The sequence below is a fragment of the Manacus vitellinus genome, unplaced genomic scaffold (genome assembly GCF_001715985.3).
Source record: "Manacus vitellinus isolate BGI_N305 unplaced genomic scaffold, ASM171598v3 scaffold_1_pilon, whole genome shotgun sequence".
NCBI lineage: Eukaryota > Metazoa > Chordata > Aves > Passeriformes > Pipridae > Manacus > Manacus vitellinus.
Window position 1 is genome coordinate 47,191,250 of NW_021939396.1, and position 25,200 is coordinate 47,216,449.

A 25,200-nucleotide genomic window follows, 5' to 3' on the forward strand; every position below is an offset into this window, starting at 1 on the left:
ATAAGGGACTCTGGCCTCGTGCGTCCCCAAAATGCAGTTGTACCAGGGAGAGAGCTTGGCTGGATGCCATGGTTCGGAAAGGGAGGTCAGGAACCCTCCTTCCACAAAAAAACCTGACCTATTTGGTTTACTAGCAGGGCAGGTGATAAAGTAATTTTTCTGTCCTTGTACTGCCGTCGGTACCATCCTAAGTACCTCTGGAGCCACTATGGCAGTGTTTGGGGGGCTAGAGCACTCTCGTACATCTCCTCATCAGTAATGGTTTCATAGGCAAATTAGGCAATCGCAAATTACTTGGATACAGTGAGCCTGATCAGATCTAAAGTGGCCCCGTGGTGAGAGCGCCTCGTTGAATGCTTAATCAGCTGAAAATACGCATATCAAAAGGTTTTTGACTGCTGAGGACCTGAGTATTGCCACAGTCCTTCAGAGAACACTGAGAACATAGCCTTCCTCTTCATTGAGAAGAGGGTACTTGATTTTGGTCACAGGAGAAAAAAAGAAGTGAGGATGTGACACTACTGCACTTTATATGTAACAGTTTTCCTCAAAGTATCTGGGTTTGCCGTATGAATGCTTGCATGTTGGAGAGTCACTGTAAAATAGAAGTTTAAGAAATATGGTTACTAAAACATAAGATGTTTGCTATACAGGGATTTTTCCACATTAGTTGGTATACAAATGGAAGCTGTAAGGAAATTCTCTGCATGCAGAGCATTATCAGAGATGAAGAACCGATGCAGTCTTGTACTGTAGTATGAGATAGAAGGAGGAGTGTCCTACCAGGTTAAAGTAGGTACTGCAGGTGCACGGTCAAAGTGCACGAATTAAGTGTTATTTCTGCGCAGATCAAGAAAATGGACTTGGTCAAATCTTTCTCACCTACCGAGAGATGGTGGGGTTTTGATTTGTCAGTGAAGATACAATGCTGGTAAAAGTAGAGCTAGATCAGTATGTTATTAGAAGTAGGTAAGGGGTCCATTATGTTTAGTGGGTTTCACTTTTTTGTCAGGCATCTTGGCATTTCATTTGATTTTCATTTACTTTTCTCTTTAGCATGGAAGGAAAAAGTATTGCAAATGATTTTATGAAATAAATCAGTTCACTCAGAGAGGATTTAAGCAATTATTAATTTCTTTCTTTATTTGTTTTTTAGTTTATTTTATATGAATGCCTCTGCCTGACTGTAGTCTCTCTTCCTAGAAACCCCAGCTGGTGGCCAGCAATGACCGCTTCTGCCGCTTTCTCGAGGAATATTGCCCTGTTGTGACAGAAACTTACTATCCCACGATCTGGTGCTGGGAAGGTCGGGTACAGACGCTCCTGCGCCCCTTTATCACATCTAGACCCCAAGTACAGTACAGGAAGTAAGTGCCCCTTTTTTTTTAAGTGATTGATTTGCTAGCCAGTTGTAACCTTACTCTGATCATGTCACGTCTACTGTCATTGCTCAAGTTTGTGCTTGTGTGTTTTTGCTTTATGCCCACCTTTACAACTCCATCATAGGCTTGAAACTGTCTTCATCATGGATTCAATATGCAGTAGGTTTAGAAGGTCAGTGTTCCAAATGGCCCTATTTTAGCTCAGAGAGTTTTGGAGCACTGAAATATTAGTGACAATATAGAAACTGATGTGGTTATATGTTCATAGGATTACACAGTGGTTGAGGTCAGAAAAGACCTCCAGAGGTCACTTTGTCTGACTTCCCTGCTCAAGCAGAGTCAGTCACTCAGAGCCAGTTGCCCCAGACCACATCCAGATGGTTTTTTGGATTTCCCTCAGGATGGTGACTGCACAACATCAGCTCAGTCACCCTCACATTGAAACTGTTTCCTGATGTTCAGAGGGAAGCTCCTGTGTTTCAGGTTGTTCCCACTGCTTCTTGTTCTGTCAATGGGCACCACAGAAAGGGGCATGGCTCCATCTTCCTTGCACCCTCCCTTCAGGTATGTAAGCACATTGCTAAGTTCCCCCTGAGCCTTTTCTTCTCCAGGCTGAGCAGTCCCAGCTCTCCCAGCATTTTCTCAGAGGAGATAGGCCCCAGTTCCTTCATCATCTTTGTGGCCCTTTGCTGGACTCTCTCCAGTATGTCCATGTCTTCCTTGTACTGGGGAGGCGGGAGCTGAACACAGTTCTCCAGGTGTGGCCTCACCAGTGCTCCATAGAGGGGCAGGATCACCTCCCTTGACGTGCCAGCAAGACCCCTAAGCCTCCATAGCCTCCAGGCTGTTGGTCTTCTTTCCTGCTGGCTCATGTTCAACTCAGTGTCCACCAGAACCCCCAAGTCCTTTTCTGCCATGCTGTTTTCCAGATGGTCAGCCTCCACCCTGTACCAGTGCACAGGTTGTTCCTTCCCAGATACAGAACTTTGCACTTCCCCTTATTGAACTTCATGAAGCTCCTGTCAATCCATTTCTGCAGCCTTGTTTTGAATATACAGAACTTCATGGATTTTTCAGAGTAACTTTTACCTGTGGGGTTTATGTCGTGTTCTTTGGTGCCTAAATTCTAAGAGGGAAAAAACCCCTTATATTTATTGCTTGCCCTCAGCTGATCTCTCTCACAGAGAAATGAGACTTAGCCTGGCAAATGAGGCATTTGGCACAAGACCTAAGGAGAAGTACTTTTATGCGCCGGAACCTGGATGCAACACAAGTTGTTTCAGCTCTGCTTGCATGGTAGAATAGATTTAGCATTTAGCAGCTTCCCTTAGTTTTAGTAATTAGGGAACATTTCAGTGGCATGGCCATGTCCACTTTTTCTAGTCCTTCTTGCATATTTCTATTTCAAGGTATGTGAGGGAAGAAATAATTCCATGGGGCAATGCTTATTTTGCACATTTGAGATTGTGTTGGCAGTACACACCAGCATTTAATCTACTTCCTATTACTGAAAAAGGGCAAAGCTGAGCTAGATTCCAACAAGGGTGATTGCCTTTAAAATCTGGAGTAGTTGCTACCAAGACTTTAAAATGAAAAATCAATTGCAAGGTAGGCATACATTTTGGTAGTTGCTACACCAGCTCTCTCGAACAGTGTCTTCATTGCTAGGAAGAAGGAAGATACTGTATGTTTCTAAAAAAGGAATGAAACCTTTTTGTCATTGTTTAGTGAATGCTTAATTTCTTGAGATATTATAATATTTGTTGCATTGTTAAGATATGTGGCTTAAAAGTGCATTCTAGCAAAGTTTGTGGAGATACAGGGTGGAAGATACAGTGGTGTGTGTCTGTGCTCCACATGTTTAAAACATAACAAAGTGCCATCCATTATATATTCTGCTTCTTTGGATTAAGAGGAAAAAAATGTGATAAATGTTATCACGTTGTCCGGTGTGCTATCAAAAGATTCTCAGATGATCCAAAGGAAATCTGCGGTACACAAGCCTATATAAAACAGAAGGCAGTGCCAAAAGTCACATTAGTAACAGGCTTCCAGTACATCAGCAGCAATTTATAAAAGGCCAGCTCTTCATTTACTGTGAACAGGAATTACTCCACAAATTGACTGTTCTAACTCTAGTCAGCTGTTAGGTGTGACTCTTTCTGCATGGTAAACATGCAGACATGTGGCACTTCGAGTATTAAAACATAATGAAAAATGCAGAATTCACACCTGGTAATTTGTACACTGCAAACACTCTTATAAATAGTGTGTATGTATTTTTCAATCTAATCAGTGTTGTCTTGAAATGTGCCTTTCAGTGAGCTCATTAAAACAGCAGATGGAGGACAGATTTCATTGGATTGGTTTGATAATAATGACAGCTTATATTATCCGGATGCCAGCACAAGACCCACCGTCCTGTTATTGCCTGGCCTGACAGGAACGAGCAAGGAATCCTACATTCTTCATATGATCCATCAAAGCGAAACGCTGGGATATAGGTGCTGTTGTATTTCATTGCTAGTATTTTGCTGCTTCTAATAGGATCAAATATAATTATGTATGTGTATAAGATGCCTTCCAAAGGCAAATGAGATCTAAATACATTAGTTTATGTAAGGAAGTGTTATTAGTAATAACAATCACAGTGGAATTATGTAACAGGCAGAACATTTGGAAGGGCTGTTTTAGTATCTACAGATGTGCCCGAGAGATTGCAGTGAAAGTAAGCTAAGTCTGCATAGGGCTTTCACTGCTGCTTCTTAAATTATGATATCAGCATTTGTGTTAACCTTTACACTTTCTAGAGAAGGAGTTTATATTCAGCTCCAAGAAAACTTGTATGGATGGGTTGCTATCAATAGGCCTTGGAGGAGGTCAGCTTCTGAATGCCAAAATTGCTTATTCAGCAGCCTCAAATTCCTGCGTGCAGAAAGGAGAGCTAGCCTGCTCTTACTGTTGGTGTTTAAGGAGGAGATCTGTCACTTCTTAATTGTCACAGTGTAATTTAGTTTTGTTCTTGAGGCTTCTGGTCAGAGTTGGGTAAAATAAGTGGATTAGTCGATGAGTAGACTCCTTTATGTAATCATATTGCTGTTGCTGCTGCACGTCAAAATAAGTTGTCATTGTTCCAGAACCTGTATTTGGAATATTACATTTTGTCTTTGCAGATTGGCTTCTGGTACTGACTATAATAAGTTCTTCAAATATGTACATATGAGAGTTTTATCTACATGTCTGGCTATCTCTTCTCTGTTTGGAGGTTTGGATAACTGCTTTACTAAATTATAAAAGTAAAGTAGCACTTTGACTGTTCAAAGTACTTTTAAAATCACTTTAAAACTTAGCAGTAAAAAATATCAGAGGTAGCCCTGAAATCAACAACTTGTTACTATTAAGTTTTAAAGTATTCCTGAAAGTAATATCTGCATTTGATCACCTAAGAAAAGAAGGTATAGCATTAAAAAGGAGAGCTTTAGGTTGAATTTCAAGAGAATACTATATTATTTTTAATCAGCAACATTTGAGAAAAATACCAAAATAGATATATTTTCATGCCTTTAACTCATCTAAAATATGTATATATTATTTAACAACATTGTTACAGCGAGATGGTGCTAGAGTAATAGAAAAGAAAGATTTATTAAGAAAGTATAGATCCTTAAATCATGGTAATACTGCTAGAAGATTCAGAGACTCCCACCAACATGGAGAGAACAGAAACTTATGCTGTACCAGACAAAAAAAATCCCCAAGAACCTGCAACTTAGATGCAGCTCTCAGTATAATTTTGATTTGGCTCATTTCTTGCAATTTAATACAATTATGTAGCTTTGGAGGATGTCTGCACACAGATATCTGACATTCTTTTTCAGAGCACAGCTTTAGGTTCAGCCCTGCACTGGCAGAGCTCATGGCAGAGTGCAGGCAGGACATGTCTGTACCATCTTCAGGTAAACCCTGGGGTTCTCACCCTGCAATTTGACCTTGACCAGCAAATCAAGGGGCTCATATAGAGTCCCACTGACCTCAGTGAACTCAGTTTTGGTATAAAGCTTGTTCTACACAGGTCAGGCTCTAGGATCTGTAGGTCTTTAAATGTTTATGTGCTGAACTTATTCACAGAACTGGCTCATTTTTCTTTATGCATTTTCATTTTTTTGTGTGTTTAAGTTATCTTTTTAGTGAAATAAACAATGTGTATAATTGAATTTACTGTCTCAATTTTTAGATGCGTGGTTTTTAACAATCGGGGAATTGCTGGTGAGGATCTTTTGGTAAGGATGACTTCTGAGATAAAACATCTCTCACTTAAAAGTGGTATATATGGAATCATTTGTGTCTGTTTGTACAGCTGGATTTAAATGAGAGAAACTCACAGCATGTGTTGAAAATCCAGAGAAGAGAATCTAGCCATCTGGTAGATCAATCGTGCCAATATTCATCTTTTATTTTAAAACTCTAAGAGATCAACTGGTCAACACACAGTTTTTCTGAGTGTTTCATTTTATGAAATATTTTCAGTTACTAATATCTGTAACATTAAAATGAACAATCCTTATGTTTTTCTTTCAGAAAATACTGCAGTATATTTTACCATACAAATCCAAATATAAGCAATTGTAATTACTTTCCCAGTTGCCAACATGAGTTTAAAATAGATTTTTGATATGGTAAAGAAGTTGTGCCATTAAAATTAATCCATATTGTGTGTTAGTGAATTAATGAACCAGATTTATATGGATAGCCATATCCTAAAAGTCAAATGCATTCTTGTATTTTTCTCAGCAATTCTGACAGAAACTCAGCTACAGAAGACAAATTTTTGTCTTTGGGACAGACATATCATGTTTGCTCAGAAATAACTGCCCATTCCTCAGATGAAAAAGTCTTGAAGCTAAACATTTTCTGCAGCAAGGGACAAGGCATGATGAAATATTGCTGAATAAGCTTTGTTTCTTCATATGCGATTTGTTGACAGTTCTGCAGCTGGAATGAATGTGCATAATGCTTGGTATTGTTTTGCATTTTTTAATCCCCTAGTTTCAAACTTTAAAAAGCTCAGAATGTTTTCCCATAATCAGATAAAGCATTTCAATGCAAACATTGCCATGTTAAGAGTAGTTTTCTGCATACTTTTGCAGATGGATCTACAAAGCAGTTTTGTGACACACAAAGTCCTTATTGATGAATTTCTGAATCATTAAGAGAAAAGATCTCTTGTTTGGATGCATTGTGTGTATTTTACTGTAATCGGATTTACATCTTTAAGCTTTATAAGGTCTTGCAGTGAAGCAAACCAGCTGAAATTATCACATTTTCTGCAAAGGGGTTTCTACATTTTAATATAAAATCCCTAGTTAATGAGTTTGCAGCATGGTTGAGCACCACAATAGAAATTAGTTATGTAAACAGTTCTTTTTCTAGTCTCTTTAAAGATCAATTCAAACTTATACCAAATAATAGTTACTTAAAGAATGCTGTTCTCATTGGTTATTGAAAGTTACTGTGAATTATTGCTATGGAATAATCAAGTATTAGATTGCTCGCAGCCAGTGTAAACTAAGATGGTGTTTTAAAATATCTTCATACAATGAGTAGAGAGAGAGAGATGTTAAACTGTCAGGAATTAACTGAAGTTAAAGTGCAAGATATCTCTCTAGTTCTATAAACTTTTAATCAAATACACTTTCACTTAGAATACATTAGACCCTAGTTGCCAAAAATAATTTATTTTTCCATGTAAACTTGACAATTTAATTAGAATAAAACACATTCACACTGTTTATAATTAATAGGGTGTAAAACAGTGAAGAGTGATTCATGTGGATGAGAACTGGCAATGCAACATAAATGGAAATTAAAATGTCTTCAGTTTTAATTATCCAGATTTAGCTTTTCTTTCAATTTTTTTGATCTTTGACTTCAACATTTCAATATTTTTGATAAATGTATTTTAAGTAATTAGTTTCATCTCATTAAACTTGTTAAAATCACCCACAAATATCCTGGCTGTTTAACTGAAAACAATTTTAAAAACCAGCCTTGAAATACATTGTTGCTTCAGGCAACAAATAAGTTCCCTTAATTCATAATTATGTATTTTTATACTTAGTTTTAATGTTTATACTGAAGTTTGGGGGGTCAGTCACTGCCGATAGTTAAATCAATATCACTAACATGTTACTAACAACTCTTAAGTTAAAAGCTTTCTTTTGCTGTAGATGAAATCTGGACAACACTGTTAGACAAAAACTTGTTTTACTGTGATTCTTATTGCAGCTAAATGGACTTGTCTCCCCTGTACTGCTCCAGATAGTCCCTCAGATTGTGGCCTGCTCCAGATATCTGTGCAGATAAAGCTAAAAAGCTGTGCTTATCCTTCAATAGCAGGGAAGGGGTTACCCAAATATTACTGATGCCATTGGAAGTCGTTCCTAGCCTCAATTCAGGATTTAAAGAGTCGCTAATGATAGACAAAAAAGGGATAATATATGTGTTTCATTACTTTAGTTAATAGGATATTTTACTAAATTAGGTAAATGTCACAGGGGAATTTATTTATCTATTTATTTGGTTTTATTGTATGTAGAATCTAAATATTGGTTACTTTTCAAATGCTGGCTGTCAGAACTTGAAATCTAATATTTTCTTTTGCATTTGGATGTGGGTGAAGATGGTAAAATTGTCATTATAACTTCCTGTTCTGTAAATCACAACCTTTATGATATGTTACCATTTCCTCAGGGTATTTTAAAAATATCAGTGCCTATCTAGCTCTGATCTAGTTCTATCTAGTTTAGCTCACTGCTCTCTGTTCAGATTTCATCTAATGACCTGGAGGTTGCAGATGCTGAAGATATTTTTCATCTCTTTTATTTTGTAATGATAACATGTATAACTTTTTGTCAATCTACTCGTGAAACGCTCTGGGTTTGTATTTGCCACTTAGCAAAGCTTCATGATAAATGCTAAATTTATCTTGTTATATAAATGATCCACTGTTCAGTCTGCTTTGCCCTTAAAGGATAATACAAAAGCTTATGATGGCATTTTTTTCCCTCTTGACTCCTTACAGACACCAAGGACTTACTGTGCAGCTAACACAGAGGATTTAGAGGCCGTTATTCATCATGTGCACAGCTTGCACCCCTCGGCTCCGTTCATGGCAGCAGGTGTTTCTATGGGAGGGTAAGGTTATGTAACACAAGTCTCAGCTTAACTGTGGTTGTAAAATAAGACTGTTGTAGCCTTTTAAATTACTCCTCTGCAATACTTGCATTACTTACTGAACTGCAGCTAACTTGGGTCTGCCTCCAACAGTCAATATGCAGAAGACTTTCAGAAAGTTCTTCGTGTCTTTGAGCCTTTCAGCTCTGTGTCAGGGAAAGTCAAAATTAGCTAACACTCAAAAGTTAGAGGGGCGTGGAGAAAGACAGGAAACAATGGCAGAGAGATTGACAGCCAAATAGGTAGGCAGTACAATCTTTGGAAACTATGGAGGCTGTCTTTGGAACAGAGGAATAAAAAATAGGAACTAGAGCTAATATACCATGTTTCATAGCAACCTATGAAATGACAAGATTTGTCTTCACTCTGTTTGGGTTCTGCAGTGTGTGGGTAGATTAGGCTGGAAGAGATGTGGGTATCTGCTCTGTCTGGCTCAGAACCAAGAAGTAGTATTGTTATTGAAACCAGTATGGGTTGATAGAGCGTGTGGTATTAAGACTTGCTGTGTCCTGGCTGCTGTCCAGAAAGCACAGCTAGAACAGACAATGATAGCACAGTTTCTTAGAAAAAAAATCACTGCTAGAATCTAGAAGAAATGTTCAGGCAGCCTATTTTACAGAAATCATAGAAGAGGAGAATTTTCATTAGAAATACTACAGACACAGTGGTAAAGTCCTAAGACTTCCCACTCTCTGATAAATTTTATGGAGGGTGGGCAGATATGGCCCTGTATATTGACATTAATCTACTAACGACTTGTAGGAGCTTTGGGATAAATAAATGTTTGTTCAAGCAATGTAATTATTGATAACCAAATAATTAACTTGGAAGCTTTTTAAATCGGGCCAATCCTTTTCCATTCATGTTACAGGGATTTTGCAAATGTCTTCAGTATGAAGACATAAATTTCCTCAGTATGTGAGGGTCTTATCTTGCTGGGAAGCCCAAAATTTGGCACAGTACTCCAAATACAGTCTCATAAGTGTCAAATACAGGAAAGAAATAATTTCCTTAGACCTGCTTGTTGTGCTCTTACTGACAAAGCACAGCATATCATTAGTTGTCTTCATTGCTGCAAGAATGCATTGTTCTATTTGCCCAGGTCTTTTTCAGCTGCTCTCTGTCCTGTCATTAGTCTTACTTAGGTGCCGGACTTCGATTTTTCCTGTGTCAAACTTCATGAAGTTTCTGCCAACTCATTCTGCCTGTTGAGGTCCCTCAGAATGTCAGCGTTGTCTTCCAGTTCAGCAGCCATTCCCCACAGTTTGATGTGCAAGCTTCCTAAGGGTGCATTCCATCTCATCATCCAGTTAGTGAAGACTTACTTACACAGTATGGGCCCCGTTACTGCCCCCTGAGAAACACTGCTAGTATCGGACCAACCACTGCAGTTGCAATTCAAGTTCCTGATCACAACTCCCAGAGCCTAGTGGTCTAGTCGTTTTTCCATGCATGTTGCAGGTCACCCATTCAAACCATGCTCCTCCAATTGGACTATATGGAGACCATGGAGACTGTCAAAAGACTTGCTAAAGTCAAAATAAGCAACTTCCACTCCTTTCCCCTAATCAGCGAATGATGAGTGAGCTCATCATAGAAGGCAATCATGTTGCTCAGGCATGCTTTGCCCTTGATAAATCCATACTGGCTGTTACTAGTCAGCTTTTTCACCTTTACATGCTTAGAAATGGCTTCCAGAGGATATTCCCAAAGGGCTGTGATTAGGCATTCCGGCCTGTATTTCCTCCTCCTTGCAGTTCTTGTAGATGGGTGCCTCTTTTTTCCAGGCATGAGAAATATTCAACAATTGCCACAACCTGTCAAAAGTGATAGACAGCAGTCTCACGATGACATTGGCTACCTCCTTCTGGAGCTTTGGTGCACTTCAGCTGGTCCTATTGGCATGTCCATGCCAGGTTTGGATAACTGGGCCCTAATTTGGGCCCTAACTTGATATTCTGCTGCCATTCTCCCATACTCTGCCACTAGGCACAGGGACTTGGTAGGCCTGAGAACCGAGCTCAGCAGTAAAGACAGGGAAGACAGGTAGCCACTCCTTTTTTACAAATCTTTAGTCAGTAGGTTTCCTGCTCCATTGAATAGTGATCCCAGGAAGGACAAAAGGCCGGTCAGCCTAACTTCAGTTCTTTGGAAAGATCCTCTGGAAGCCATCTGCAAGCACATGAAGGATAAGAAGGTGGCATTCATCAAGGACAAAGCATGCCCAAGTGATTTGATTGCCTCCTATGATGAAATGACTGGCTTCAGTGATGAGGAGAAAGAAGAGGATGCTGTTCTGAGTCTTTTTTGTATCAAAAGATTTAGAGAAGCCTTTCTTGTTGCAGAAACCTTTCTTTTGTAGTCCAGCATATCCCTTGCTTGTGGAGGCTTAAGAGTGGGACTCGATGATCCTTGTGGGTCCCTTCCAGCTCAGCACATCCTGTGATTCTGTAATAATCTATACAGGACAGATTTGTCCAGTTAAGAATTAAAATAAACATTCACTTCACAGACATATAAATGTAAATTAAAGGCCACTTGTTGTATTGATCTTCAATATGAATTGTTTTGGAAAGGGACTTCATTTTCTAACATAAAGATTCCTAAACCTTCTCCCTATGACATACACTCTGTGCACTCTGTTAGAGAAGTGGATTCTTCTACTACTGCAACTTTTTTTTTTTATTGGTTTGTTGGACCGCTGTCTTATGATCTGCTAGGTAGTGCATAGGGACAAAGTCTCTGTGATAGCAGGCTGGTTCATGATGTCTTTGCTAAAGGTTGCTATCTTCTAAAGTACAGAAGATGAAGCCAAGGTACAGAGTGTTGGTGGTCCAGGGAGCTATATTAACAATTAACTGTAATGCTTTGTGTTAAGGGCTTGGTATTAGAATGGTGGTTGTAAACTTTGAGGTCTCAGGCAGTAAAGAAAGACAGCTTTTCTATTAGTATTTTTCTTTTACAGTTTCCTGCTATTTTATTTTTTCTACATTTGAAGGGTCAGATACTGTAGAGACTGTAAGTTGCAATTGGTCAGAAAGACAAGACCTAAGTCATTTATTTGGCTCATAAGTTTGTTTCTCTAGTTTTATTCATTGTCCAACACTTCATTCTTTACATACTGTGTGTTATAAAACAACTGTGTTCTCTCATATGTGTGAGGTGGGGTAATGGCACTCCCTTCAACTCAAGAGACTTCTTCATAGTGAGACAGGCATGCCAGGGGCAGCTTGCATTTTTCAGGCACATTTATCAGATTTAACACATCAGGAAGACCAAGGCCTTTTAAGATGGTAAAACTTACTAACAACTTGGGAATACCTGTTCCATGAGTAAGAATCATTTGTTTGACCTTTTCATCCCTTTAGTGATATAAATGAGACTAGTACATCTTTATTTCTAAGTGCATTCCTACCCACACCCTACACAGTGCACCAGTCTTCTCTCTGAGGAGAAAGTAAACTTCATGAGTCATGTGTTGATTACACTGACTACCTTTTAGCTGTATTAGGCACAACTTTAGGGCTGATACAAGAAACTACTGAAAAACAGACGAAAAGGTGGCTGACTTATATTTACTCTAAATTGAAGCAAACAATTTGATAGTATATATGTTTCTGTTTTTCATTTCTGTTTGTAGCATGCTTCTTTTAAATTACCTGGGCAAAACTGGCAGAGACACTCCTTTAATGGCAGCTGCAATTTTCTCTGCGGGTTGGAATGTTTTTGAATCTGTAGAATCTCTGGAGAAGCCACTAAACTGGCTTCTTTTCAACTATTACTTGACCACTTGTCTACAGTCCTCTATCAGCAGGTGAGTTGCCTTCTGAACTACTTAGAAAGGTGGAAGGATGTTAGTATGAGATCTACAGCAGGTATAATAATCAGGGCAAAATTAATGCTGTAACAACACTTTGCATAGCTGTTCTGTGTGCATTCTTCGGTAAGTTTTGAAATCAAAAGGATCTTTGCAAGAAAGATTGTCATCAATGAGGCTAAATTTATCTGCTTCTCAAGGGGCTCAGCACAAGCCCAATGTACTTCTGTATTTATAGATTAAGTAAATGGATTTTTTAAATTTTTAGACATGCATATATTGACTTAGGAGTATATATGTATATATACTAATTCTTTTAAGTCAATGTTGACTGCAAAAGCACAGAAAGGGCTAGTTCATCTTTTGCTTTATAAAACTAGGGTGTATTTTGTGTTCTAAAATATCAAGTTCTCTTATCTATGGCATTTTTCTCATGGCTTATGCAGACTTTTACTATGTTGCTAGATGTGCCTGCATATGAATGAATAATTCTTCTGCTCTTGGATTCCTGACAGATTTTTATTATGATAGAAAATTAAAAACAAGCATGTTCTTGTTAGAAAGTTACTTCTATAATGTATCTGAAAAGCAGAGGACTTCTGCATCTGTTAACACGACAGAAAACAAGCCCTCTGATTTTTCTCTCCTTCTTTTTAGGCATCGACAAATGTTGGAGAAGTTATTTGATATGGATCTTGTGATGAAGGTATGTGAGAATGTTACTTCTGCTTTAGCTGGATGCTGTTTTCAAAATGCTGACATAGTTCCCTATTTGAATTCTGTACTTCAGGCTAGAACTGTTAGAGAATTTGATAAGCAGTTCACTTCAGTCATGTTTGGCTACCGTTCAATTGATGATTACTATGAAGATGCTAGTCCATGTCGCAAGCTGAAGTCAGTAGGAATTCCAGTGTTATGTCTAAACTCTGTGGATGATGTTTTCTCACCAGGTCATGGTAAGTTTAGGCTTTTTAAAATATATTTATCTGTATATGCAGTCATTAAGACAAACTACATAGGTTTGAGAATGAACTCAGACCTACATGTAGAGGTCTATTAAATGTGACTTGTACATAGGATCAAAACTTCCACAGATTTACAGTTTACCTAAGGTGTAAGACACATATAAAACAGCTAATGATGGAGACACCTGATTAGTACAGAATGCAAAAGTATATGGAATTAATGGAATCCTTACAGTCAAAAGAAAGAAATATGCATATTTAGGGTGTGAGTTATCTCACTGTAAGGAAGACATCAGATATAGTACCCTCTTAGAAGCATCCATTCCTATTCATCAAGTACGAAGAGAACCTAGAAAAAGGAACTCAGATTCAGGTGTCTGGATTGTAGACATTCAGAGTTCCATGCAAGTGAAAACAAGGGGTTTTTATTATTGCTATTTTTTAATCAGTCCCTACAAAGAATATCTGGGAGTTGCTTATGTTTCAGATGACATTAAATTCTCGGCTGTTGTTCGCAGTGCCACCTCCAGTGCCTGAAAATTAAAAGTAAGAAAAAATCTAAGTTAGCATGTAGGCCAAAATCTAGGGTAAGGGAAGAGATATACACAAAGTGAGCTCCTAGAAGGAGGCCCATTGAAATTAATAAGAATCTAACTAGAAGATGAAACAGCAATATTAGCTAAATAACTGGCTGAAAACTCTGTTTTCCATTTGACTTCTGTTTTCTGCCAAACACATGATCATTATGAACATTTTACTTTTGCTCTGTAGATCAAAACCATGTGGCTACCTATCCTAAAAAGATATGCTAGTTCCTGCAGTTTGTGTGTTGGTTATAGTGTCTGAGAAGAGAGGTAGAACAAAAACTAATGTAGAGGAAAACCACTAAAATGAACAGCTGGTTGAGGCAACAGTCTTCCAGCTGTGAACACCTAACACCTTTAAAACTTAGTTAAGGCACTTGATTTATTTCAGGGAAATTTTCTTCTGCCACCACAAGCGAAGTGAGATTCTTGCAGAATGAGTCATGAGACCAATGTAAGCAGGCAAACATATTAGAACAAGTGGAAAATGAAGGAATTGGAAGAGACTCTGTGTGTGTTGTACTGCTTTATCTGCGCGCAGATGTACAACATATACAGAAACAGGCACACACATTACTATTTATAGTTCGAAGACCTGTTAGAGACAAATGTGACATGAAGATAAAAAGACCACTCCAGTAGTGTGCACTAGAAAAAGACAGTCGGATTTCTTCTCCTCTTGAACAAAAAGCATGAACAATATAAAGAGGTGATAGCCATCTAATATGAAGGAAAAAATGGTAACTCTGGATTACCCAAACTACCTATCCCTTACATTGGCCGAAACAGAGGCTTAAAAAACAGTAAGATCTGAGTCAACACAGCAATATTATTCCAGAATACTACATACACCTTTAACAATTTCTGGTTCAAGGACTTTGTGAAACAGAGTTAGTCCCTTTGTATTTACAAGCCTCTGTGGTTTATTTTTTTTTTCTTTGAAATTGGACAGTTGCAAGTTCTCTTACAAGCTTGTAATGGCCTGGAAATAAGAATGGATGGGTGACCCTAAAATCTATGTGCAGATATAAAATCTGACTAGTGACTCTGAAGATAATATTTTATGAGTCTTATGACCCTGGGGATGACTTTCCCCATCATACTGCAAGGTGGGTGATCTGCTGTGCCTTGTTTCTTTCATGAAGTATCTGAGAGAGGGAACAATGGCTTCACCTCTATGCTTAGCTTGAGCTTAGTTTGTGGTTTGTGTCTTGCAGTGAAATAGTAACTGTGGCAGGAGTAAGCTACCTAGTTAGCATGGTAGCAACAGCAGTGAACCAGACAGTGTGCCTCTGTCCCTTTTCCAGCCTATTATCACTGAGACTGGGACATTTGTTAGCTAGATAAAAGCTAGTACAGATACTCCATCCCCTTTTAATTTTAGAATACAACCTCCAGCTCTCAAGAGCCAAGTATTGATCCAATCCCATGAAGCTCAATCTGAACATTAGAAAACACTTTTTTTACTGTGAGAGTGGTCAAATAGAGAGGCATAGAGAGGTTGTGGGATCTCCATCTATGGAGATAGTCAAAACCTCACTGGACACAGCCCTGGGAAACCTGCTCTAGGTAACCCTGCTTGAGCAGGGGTGTTGGACTAGATGTCCTCAAAGAAGTCTCCTACAGCCTCAGAAGTTCTGCAACTGTGTAGTTTGACTAGTCAAAAGATGAGTGCCCTAAAGTACAGCTGTAGCAGATCTTTCCACCCTTGAAGCTGTTTTTAAAAGTAACACAACTCTTGGTGAACAGTGGGATGGTTGCTTGTGTAAGATTAGTCTCAAACCTATTATGAGAATGCCTTAGAAGTCTTGCAGTGTAGAGGGAGGTCAGGTAGAGCACCTGCACTTCTGAAACAAGAAGTGTTAGAATCTGTTTTAATGATTGTCCATCTTCTCCTAAACTCTGACCCTAAGCAGCCTTTCTCCCTGAAAATATTTATGTTGTTAACCATTCATTTGTTCCTTGTTCACAGAGTTAATGCTGTTAGCCATAACCCTTTGTCTTTGTGGTGACTAGTTTCCCTTAGAAAGTGCCACCAGGGCAATGCTGATTTACAGCTAATAGTACTTCTATGCGTCTGTCTTGGGTCCTTTTTCATTTGTGCTGGGCACCCTCAATGTGAATCCTTGTACTGGCAGGAGACACAGAGCACCCTGATTAGCAGCCTAGGGTTTATGTCTGCTGCCATTAGTTACTGGAGTTCATTCATCTTGACACTTCTGTGAGCTGTTTTATGTTAGCAAACATAAAGGGCTGGTGTTACTCTTGGAAGAGACTTTATTCTGGCAATGGGCTTGTTTTTTTCTGACTTAAAAATGTGTGGAAACATGTAAGCCTGTCACAATCAGAGGCAATTTCCACTCACAACTGCATAATGGACTCAAAGCCACAAAATTCATTCTCATCCAGACCCCAGCCTTTTACTGACTTTGGCAACTGGTTATTTCATTCCTCATCTCTCCCAGTAATACCTACCAGCTTTTAAGCTACCTTCCACCTCTGTTGTAGATAGCTGTAGTTTCCAAGAGCTGGGAAACAGGCCTAGAAAATTCATCAGGGAGAAAGCCGTGCCAGAATTCCTTTGTGTTTAAATAGTCTCCATAAAGCCAGACACATCTATCTTCCTGTAACAGAGCTTGAGGGATACAAAACCAAGTCACTACACAATGTGGACCTGAAGTTCCCTTAAAAAGTGCAGAGGCTGCCTCTGTTGCTTCTTACAACCTGATCATTTCTTCTCATGTACATTTTGGTACGCTTTGTACTTCCCAGCAGTTATTTTTAAATATATTGTGAAAATGTACCATTCGATCTCAATCCAGTATTAGGAAGAAACAATTAATTTGCATTAATTAATAAACATTAATTTCCTTAATGTTGCTGTTTAAAAGTTCATAGAGCTTGGCAGCTGATGTATCTGTAGTTTTAATTCTGGAATGCATTTCTCATATTGCATAATACTAACTAATAAAAACAAATGCCTTCTTCATTGCATGACACTTCTCTCACCATAACTAATTTAAACAAGCAATTGTTGCAGGAAATATGTAATAAAACCAACTCAAGACCTTTTATTTTGTAAATGTGAAAAATAAATCAGGAAGATGGAACAATAGCATTCATTATCAGTGTCACATTTAGCTTTTCATCCGAAGTGGCATTTTTCTCCTCAGAGACTTTAAGCAGTGTATTAGGCATCTGACTTAAACTTCACTATACTAATGCTTAGCTAATTGCTGCTAGTGAGCATTGTGCCTGAGCTGGAAGCCTGCCCTTGAAGCTAGGTACCATGCCAGCTCCCTCCTGATCCACTGTGACAAATAAGTGCATGTCTGAAGCTCAGTTGTACATTTTATTGAACTCTCTGAACCTTTTCTATTCCCTTGAATCCAAACTTGAAATAATTGCTCTTAGGTGTTATTTTGCATCCTGTTATGTAAACAGCATATTTGAATGAATTTGTTGGGAGAGACAAAATGGCCAAGGAATGGCAGACAAATAACAATTAGGGTAAAAGTTTAAGGAATAGAGAGAAATCAACCAAAAAATGGAGTGTTTGACAGCAGTGACTTATTTAAGCATCACATGTATGTTTTTCTTTTGTTCTTTTTAAAAAAATACTTTTTTTGGGACAAAGAATGTACAACAAATTGGTTTTGAATTAAGTAATTCTGCATATATGTATTTACATTGTGGTTCTGTGATCACAAATAACAGACCTGTGCCTGCTGGATCAAACAGCAGTGCAAATTTTGGCCAGTAGAAACTGAAGTACAAGGTTACATGTTGACAACAATGAACAGTGGTATCTTTTGGCATGCCATCCTATATCCTAGAGTGCATCACATCCAGTGCTCCATTCATCTGCCCTTTACATTGCAGAATTTGCTCTGTTGCACTGTGTTTTTATTTACTGGATGGCTAACAGTCCCTAGAAGCAGCCTTAAGGGAAGTACCACACCACTGCCAAGCATCATTTGCATTTTGGCACTGGAGAGCAACACAGCATATTCAGTTCTCTCACGAGAAGCTGCAGAGGAAGAAACTCTGCTGGGAAGGAGTTACACAGATGAATAGGGACAACTTCAGGATAGGATGATGGAAGATGACATTCATGAAGACCTGTGTGGCTTGCACCTTACATGGCACAGAAGATAACTAGCAGCCTAGTGCAGGATTGGTAGGCTTCTAGGAAAGAGCTGCTGTAGCTGTTTGGAGGCAGGCACCACATGGCACCCCCTGCAATACTGCCAAGCAGTTTAGGAGTGAATAACCACCAGCAAACCAATTTGGGAGGTATGGTTATGCTGGCAACCTCTGAATGACAGGTATGCAGAGGTCACAGTGAGCTTTAGGAGATATTTATTATCATCTCCCTTCCAATCCCCCAGCAAAGCAGTTTCTTACTCGGAAAGGATGTTTCTCTCTACACTTTTGACACTAGTCTGCCACAATGAGTGTTTGTTATGTCTTTGCACAGTCTTAGCCAGTGAAGAGGTGTGTTCAGACCAGTAAGCAGTTGATCCTGAATCCCTTAGGATCGATGGAGTTCTCTGATTACTGGAGGTCAAGTCTGTCCCTCCTCACACATTCCTCCCCATACCCTTGCACAGAAGCCTATTTATTAGTCCCCTCAGTGACCGGGAGACAGCTGCAGAATGGCTGTGGAAAGTTTGATTCATTGCCTGAAGCATGATTGGGGTCTGATCCCCACTTCTCTGTTGGGATTCTGTTTAACATGGCCCACACGCTACTGGAGGGAAGAGGAGCAGATGGCTTGGTACAGATAAGTGGGCAAATTCCTATGCAGTCGGCAGAAGCTGACATGAATTGCAGCCACTCTCTTTGTGCATGGGCAATGTGTTCATCCACAGAATCCAAGAAAGGCAGATCAGAGTTTGCTTAGCAGATTAACTCAGGCAAAACTCCAGATGAGCACTTGCTGAGTCTGAAAATGATGCATGTGTTGGATTGCAAGAAATAATACACTGTTTTCTGCATCTCTTGTTTTCAGCCTGTGCTATTCCTCAGCCTGGGCTTTTACTTCATTGACTTTTGTTTTTAGTCTTGCCTCAGCACTGCTTTCAAAGACTGAGATACTGTACACAGTATTTCCAGTTTTCCAGCTGAACAAAGGAAAAGCCAAGGACTTCTTATAGAGGCAGTAAGAAGTGTGGCTCCTTCCACATACTAAAGAATCAGAATCACTTAGTAAATGCTGGAATCTATAAAATGCACACAATTTTGAAAGGAGGGACAAAGTGGAAGAACTGGATAGCACTGATTAGCAAAGAACCTCACATATTCCGCGAGGGAATCCCCATTGCTCTCTGGAGCCCAGTCTGCGCTCCACCAGGCCATGGCCACGTACCTTATATTATGGGCAGGAACCTTGTAACACATATTCATAAAAGACACTAACCCTGCTACGCAGACAGTCGGTTTAGCATTCATACTGAGGCCCTGGAGTGGAACAGAGCATGTCATTCCAGGCACTGCTAGTAAGGACCTCTGAGGCACAGACTGCTCCCCTGACTTTATGGGTCCAGTGCTTCTGCTCTGATCTATTTTAAGTTGCACAGCTGTTCACCACAGTCACTGCACTCAAGCTCTTGTGTGACTTATTCTGGCTGGGGGTCCTTTTTCAGCTAAGGAAGGGGTTACTCTGTGCTCTTACTCTAGTTGCTGAGAACAAAGGCAAATAGGCATCTGAAGCACACAGCAGTGAGTCTGCCAACATCCAGATGAAAGTAAAGAACATCTATGAAGAAGGTAGTAATATGCAGGGATAGTGACTGTTCAAGGATAATGACCTTTGAGATAGCAAATATATAAAGGGGTAAAGGAACAGACTCCTAGAAATAGGAGTGAGTGGGAGATGTCTCTGAAGGAATTGCAGTCAGGAAGGGATGTGGAGAATTGTGCCCCCCCCCCCAGCTGAACCTGATTAAAAATCTCACTTTAAAAATACTTTAAAATAATTGAGGAAGCAATAGAGATCTTTTGAATAACTTGCTGCTTTGTGTTGTAGTGCCAAGGCATTTTTACTTCAGCAGTGTATGACTTAAAATCAGATTTATTTTCTTGTGGAGTCATAAGGTTTTTTAAACAACACAGTGAAATTCCTGCTACTCCCTTCATTTTTCTTTTGCTGGTTTTTTTTTCTGTCAATCCTGAATAATCAAAAAATCTTTATGATTTTTGGTTTTTTCTCTTTCATATATTACTTGAAAACCGGAACTTAGTAAGGCATTCTTTACTGAAATGTATTGAGATTTCTGCTTGTTCAGGAGTACATTTAACATACCTAAAATGCCAGAGGAATTTGCTTAAATAACTTAATTTTTATGGATCTGTGGTGTTTGCACTCTTGATACAGTTCCACTGCTATGTCAAGCACTTCATATGGTAACAGGATCATTCCATCACACTAAAATACCATTTGTAAAGTCATATGCTTTCTCTGTTGTCAGTCTGTGCTAGCTGACCTTTATTTTCCTTCACAAAGGGAACTGGCCAGGTGTAGCATTGATTAAGCCACACATTTATGCATAGTCATAACAGGAGGCACTGAAGCCTCCCCTCCTGCACATTTCCAGATCAGTGCATATCTCAGGTGTCATTCACTGATGGCTCTGAGCTAACTGTAGGCCATCACTGAAATGGCCACCTCATCGAAGGTCTCATCTGAATGTCTGCCACCATTCATATGTTTGTATTAACACAGGGAACCAGAACAGGAAGCTGAGCAAGAAAACTAACCCAGCAAAAGAAAAATCCTTGTAATGCCCATTCTAATAATCTGAATTCTAAATTAAGTAATTTCTAGCAGTCACTATTCAGTAGAGAACCACTAACCTACTGGGTGACACAGAGCAGCTTTCTGTGTCCTTGTACAATTGTTTTCCCTTCCTCTTTTTCTCTTTACCTTGTGTATTAGATTATGAGCTCCTCAGGGCAAGAACCATCTCCCAGTGTGTTTGCATTGTGTGCTCTAAATGTGCGGGTGTAAATGTATGGCAAATCAGATGTAATGATAATAACCTGGGATAATCCTTAATATTAGCTGATAGGATATCATACAGACCAAATCTTATTGTGATGTTAAAGGTTTTGTGTTTGGAGTCTCATACAAAAAGAATGGGATTTGCAATTAAGGTCCCAGTTCCTCAGCTTTTCCAAGACTGAATATTGCAATACCAGTTAAAAACTACAGGCTTGATTGTCCTTTTACTTACACTATTTATAGCAAATCCTAAGTATGCATTAACATGGGTGCTGTTTCATCAGTCGGACTGAAAGAAAGGTGAAGCTGAAACTTTTACAGCAGCCAGAAAAAAAAAAAATCACACAGATAAGGTCAGTTAATGATGAAGAGAGAAATGGCTTTTAACACAGCTATGGTTCTAAATCCTGTGATACATTTAAACGTATGTTCATGTTGTGCCTATTTATTCAGACATAATATGAGAAAGGTTTAAGAGAAATTATTCAATGTCTGGCATTTCTTAGAAGGATAAGGACTTAAAACTTTTTCCCCCCCTTTTAGCTATACCAGTAGAAACTGCCAAACAAAATGCAAACGTTGCTTTGGTTCTGACTTCGTGTGGAGGCCATATTGGTTTTCTGGAAGGAATATGGCCAAGGAAGTGCACTTACATGGACAGAGTCTTCAAGCAGTTTGTGCAAGCTATGTTTGAGCATGGAAATAAGATCTTAAGCATGTAGCTTTGGACCACTAGTATAGCACAGTGGCACATTCTGACAAGGGCAGTTAAGCTTAGTGCACAAATTTTAACTCCTGTAAGCCAGCAAATGGATAAAGTCCATTACTACATGCAAAAATATTTTTGCCTAAGATTTTGTAGCAAGAAACTAAATATTATGTTGTCACTTTTATATTTATTTTTAATATGCCTTACTAAGAATGACCTTAAATGAAACAGCATTCTGCATACGTCAAATTGCACTTAACCAAAACTATCAAGTAGAGAGATTATAATTCCTCAGGATTGTAATTTAAACCAATATGTATTTAGGAGACTTAATTTAGATGGCTTTTAATGTTAGAATGGCGACACTCAAAATAGCTTCTATTATCCTGTCACACATAGTACAAGTTGGCCCATTCCTTAGGGCACTGATAGTGAAAATCTTAAAATATGAAAACAAAAGGAGGGAACAAAAAAAAAGCACCGATTCTGCAAATAAATCAAAATTCCAGCATGTTATTCCATAGCATTAGATTGATACCTGCTTTTGCTGTTCTGCCCTGAGAGTATTCAGATTTAGGGCTGGTTATTGTTTTTTAGACTACGTCAATGCCATCCTTGTCTTATATGATTATTTTTTAAAGAGCTAATTTATAGTGTTTACATATAACCAAAATATTCCTTTAAAACAGTACTGTAATAACTTACGTAATTAAAAGACATCTTGCATTTCAAATTTTATGTAAACCTGGGTGTTGTCATATAAGTAATACATGCTTCATATAACTGGTAAACTTGATGATTCAACCTGCTATGTTTATATTACCCTGCAAGAACATTTCAGTTTTAAAGAATAAACATTAGAGCATTGGGAAATTATTATATAATCTGCTTTAAATTAAAAAAAAAATCCCAACCTTTTGTCTCTGGTACTGTTTCATATAATTTCTGAAAAAAATACAACAAACTGTTTAAAGAAAGTTGGGATGAAGGTCAAAGTTCCGACTCTCTGGTTTGTTTATTTGATCATTTTGTCAGCATTCTGGCAGTAGGTTATCAAATCACTGAAGCCACTGCAAACCGATTTCTGCCCTCGCAGCTTATGAGTCTGTGAGGCTGGCCGAGGCATTGCTGTTCTCCTCAGCCCTGATGTACAGAGACAGCAACGTGGGCCTGTGAGGAAAAAGGACAGCTGGACAGAATATATTCTGAAACTGTTGGGAAGTCCAAATTTAGGGCATGCTAAAATTTAAACAAGGCTCTTAAGCGGCTTCTGTGGAGCTCCTGCCTTCTGCTGATCACTGATTTGGGCCCAGCCACACAAGAGAAGTCAGCAAAGATGCCTCTGCATTTTTATTTTTATCTTTTGAGCGGGGTCAGTACAAGAAGAAAATGCGGCTAAAAAAAGCAAGTCAGGTCTTTTGTCTCAAGCAGTACGTGAACACTCCTCTTGCAAGGCATGTTTCCTAGTAACAGCAAAGGAAGAACAAAAATACTTTTTGTCTTTAGAAAAAGAAATTGGGACATGCTATACGAAAGCTGTTTCGTAAGGTGGACGGTTGAATTAAAAAAAAATGGAAAGTGCTTTAAAATTCTGACTTTTAAGACAAGTGCTGGTCCTTGCCCAGATAATGAATTCTTATTTTTTCTTTAATAAGCAAAATGAGAAAAGTGAATTGCAAAAGCAAAATGAAATTTTGTGCATGCTACTGCAATACATGAAATCAGCATATTAGTAGGGTGCCTTATTTATTCTTGTATTCATGTCCAGGTTTTATGTTCATGCAAAAACAATGAGCAATAAACAGTGTATTTAGCATTATATTTGTAAAATTGTTGGGGTACAGTACTGTTCAAAACTCACCATCGAGTATGAATGAAAATAAAACCACTTACATTAAATCACACCTTACTGTTTAAATAAAAGTAGTATGATTAATGGCAGAATTTCTGTCTCTCTGCACTGTCTTCATTTAGGTCCAATCCCACATACAAATCCCCATGAGACATTTATCTTTAAAGGCGTATCTAACAAAAATCTGTAAAGTTGGTTTCTTTCCCCCCCAGATATTGAGTGTTTTTCCTTATAATCTATTAGGGAAAATGCATTGTTAGAAATACAGTGTGCAAAGTGGTAACAATCCAATTTTACTATGGGTATCTTCAAGCTTTCCCAGTCAGATTTTCTGAAACAAATAATGCTGTCACTTACCTCAGATCTTGCAAGGGACACACAAGCTAGAAACAAGTGCCATAAATATTTTTTCTATGTAACATCTGTGTGCCTTGTACACAGAGTTTCACGAGTGAGCCAAAATTCACAACGTGCCCTCTATTGAAAACAGTGTGAATTTACAGGGTCTTAATTTGGCTTTTCATGTGATCTGAGTATCCAGACATCAACAGGAATATGAAATGTTGAAGGTGGGAGGAAATTGTTAGTTATCGTTGTACTCATCACTGGGAAGGTAGAGTAGAAAGAAAATGAAATTCCAAGCCACAAGGGCTGCAGACATCTACGTCTTAAAGAAAACTCTTCCTAATTCAGAACCTTATAGTAGCTGAAGTTGGCAGGGATCTCTAGAGATTGTCTAGTTCAACCCTCCTGCTTGAAACAGGACATACTACAAAAGTGCTCCAGAACATCCACCTCTTCTCACTTTGCCTTTGGAGTCAACGTATGGTACTGTTCTTTTTATCTGTGAGGCCTTCAGTCATCCAAGAGCCACCTGTGATCTCAGCTGTCTTAGTACCAGATCATAAAGAGCAAAGTTTTAAGGCGTAATTTATTATATCCTCTCTTGGCAAAAAAAAAAGAGAGAACTGAAAATTTAAAATAGCAAAATATGGTCCTATGATTATATACAGAGAAACTAACCCATGGCGTATATTTCACACTGAACAGAAGAATAAATGCTCTTTTTAGAAACCCAGACACATAACAGAAGAGTTTAAAAGACTTAGCAGAAAGGGCCTTGGAGGACAGTCTACAACTCCACAGGAGCTGGTGTCAAGAAAATGCCAATAAAGCAGCAGTGACTCCAGGCGGGTCAACATGGTCCGGTCAATGTGGCACTGAGTGTCACCCTTCAGACATTAACATGCTGACTGTTGCAGGATGCAGTCACTCTGAGGCCTAGACTCACCATTCCCCTAAAAAAAATTCTCACATTCAGCATGTGAGCAAAGCAGACAAGTTTTTTTCCTGCCTCTCTGCAAAAAGAAAAACACTAAAACAAAACGAGCTATTCAAATTCCACACACGCCCCATTTTGAATATGGCCCCTCTGCTTTCTCAGCTAAATGCTCTGTAAAGCTCTTTAACTCCAGGCAGTCAGGGCACCCTCCAATCTCTATTGTCCCATGTGCGATCTACATAGAAATTTCAGAGGGGAACTGCCTCTTCCCCTACAACTCCTATAGCTACCTGGCTCATGCCAATGACTCCTACCTGCCAGGAAGAGGACTTTTAGTGTACATATGGTGCTCATGAGCAAGCACACCATA

The 25,200-nt window shown here is 38.8% G+C and overlaps 1 protein-coding gene across 1 annotated transcript; it reads left to right on the forward strand.

The window, feature by feature from the left end:
• Positions 1-925: 925 nt before the first annotated feature.
• ABHD3 (abhydrolase domain containing 3) lies at positions 926-23,640 on the forward strand. Its single transcript, XM_029959384.1, has 9 exons — positions 926-931; positions 1,204-1,367; positions 3,704-3,886; positions 5,617-5,662; positions 8,464-8,576; positions 12,256-12,429; positions 13,090-13,138; positions 13,223-13,388; positions 21,531-23,640. The coding sequence occupies exons 1-9, from the start codon at positions 926-928 to the stop codon at positions 21,707-21,709; spliced, it is 1,080 nt and encodes a 359-aa protein (XP_029815244.1). The 3' UTR covers positions 21,710-23,640.
• The last annotated feature ends 1,560 nt before the right edge of the window (positions 23,641-25,200 follow it).

Coding starts and splice junctions, on each gene's coding strand:
- ABHD3 (XM_029959384.1), top strand. Junction 8,577..12,255: donor GCAGGTGTTTCTATGGGAGG/GTAAGGTTATGT, acceptor TTCTGTTTGTAG/CATGCTTCTTTTAAATTACC. Junction 12,430..13,089: donor CTACAGTCCTCTATCAGCAG/GTGAGTTGCCTT, acceptor CCTTCTTTTTAG/GCATCGACAAATGTTGGAGA.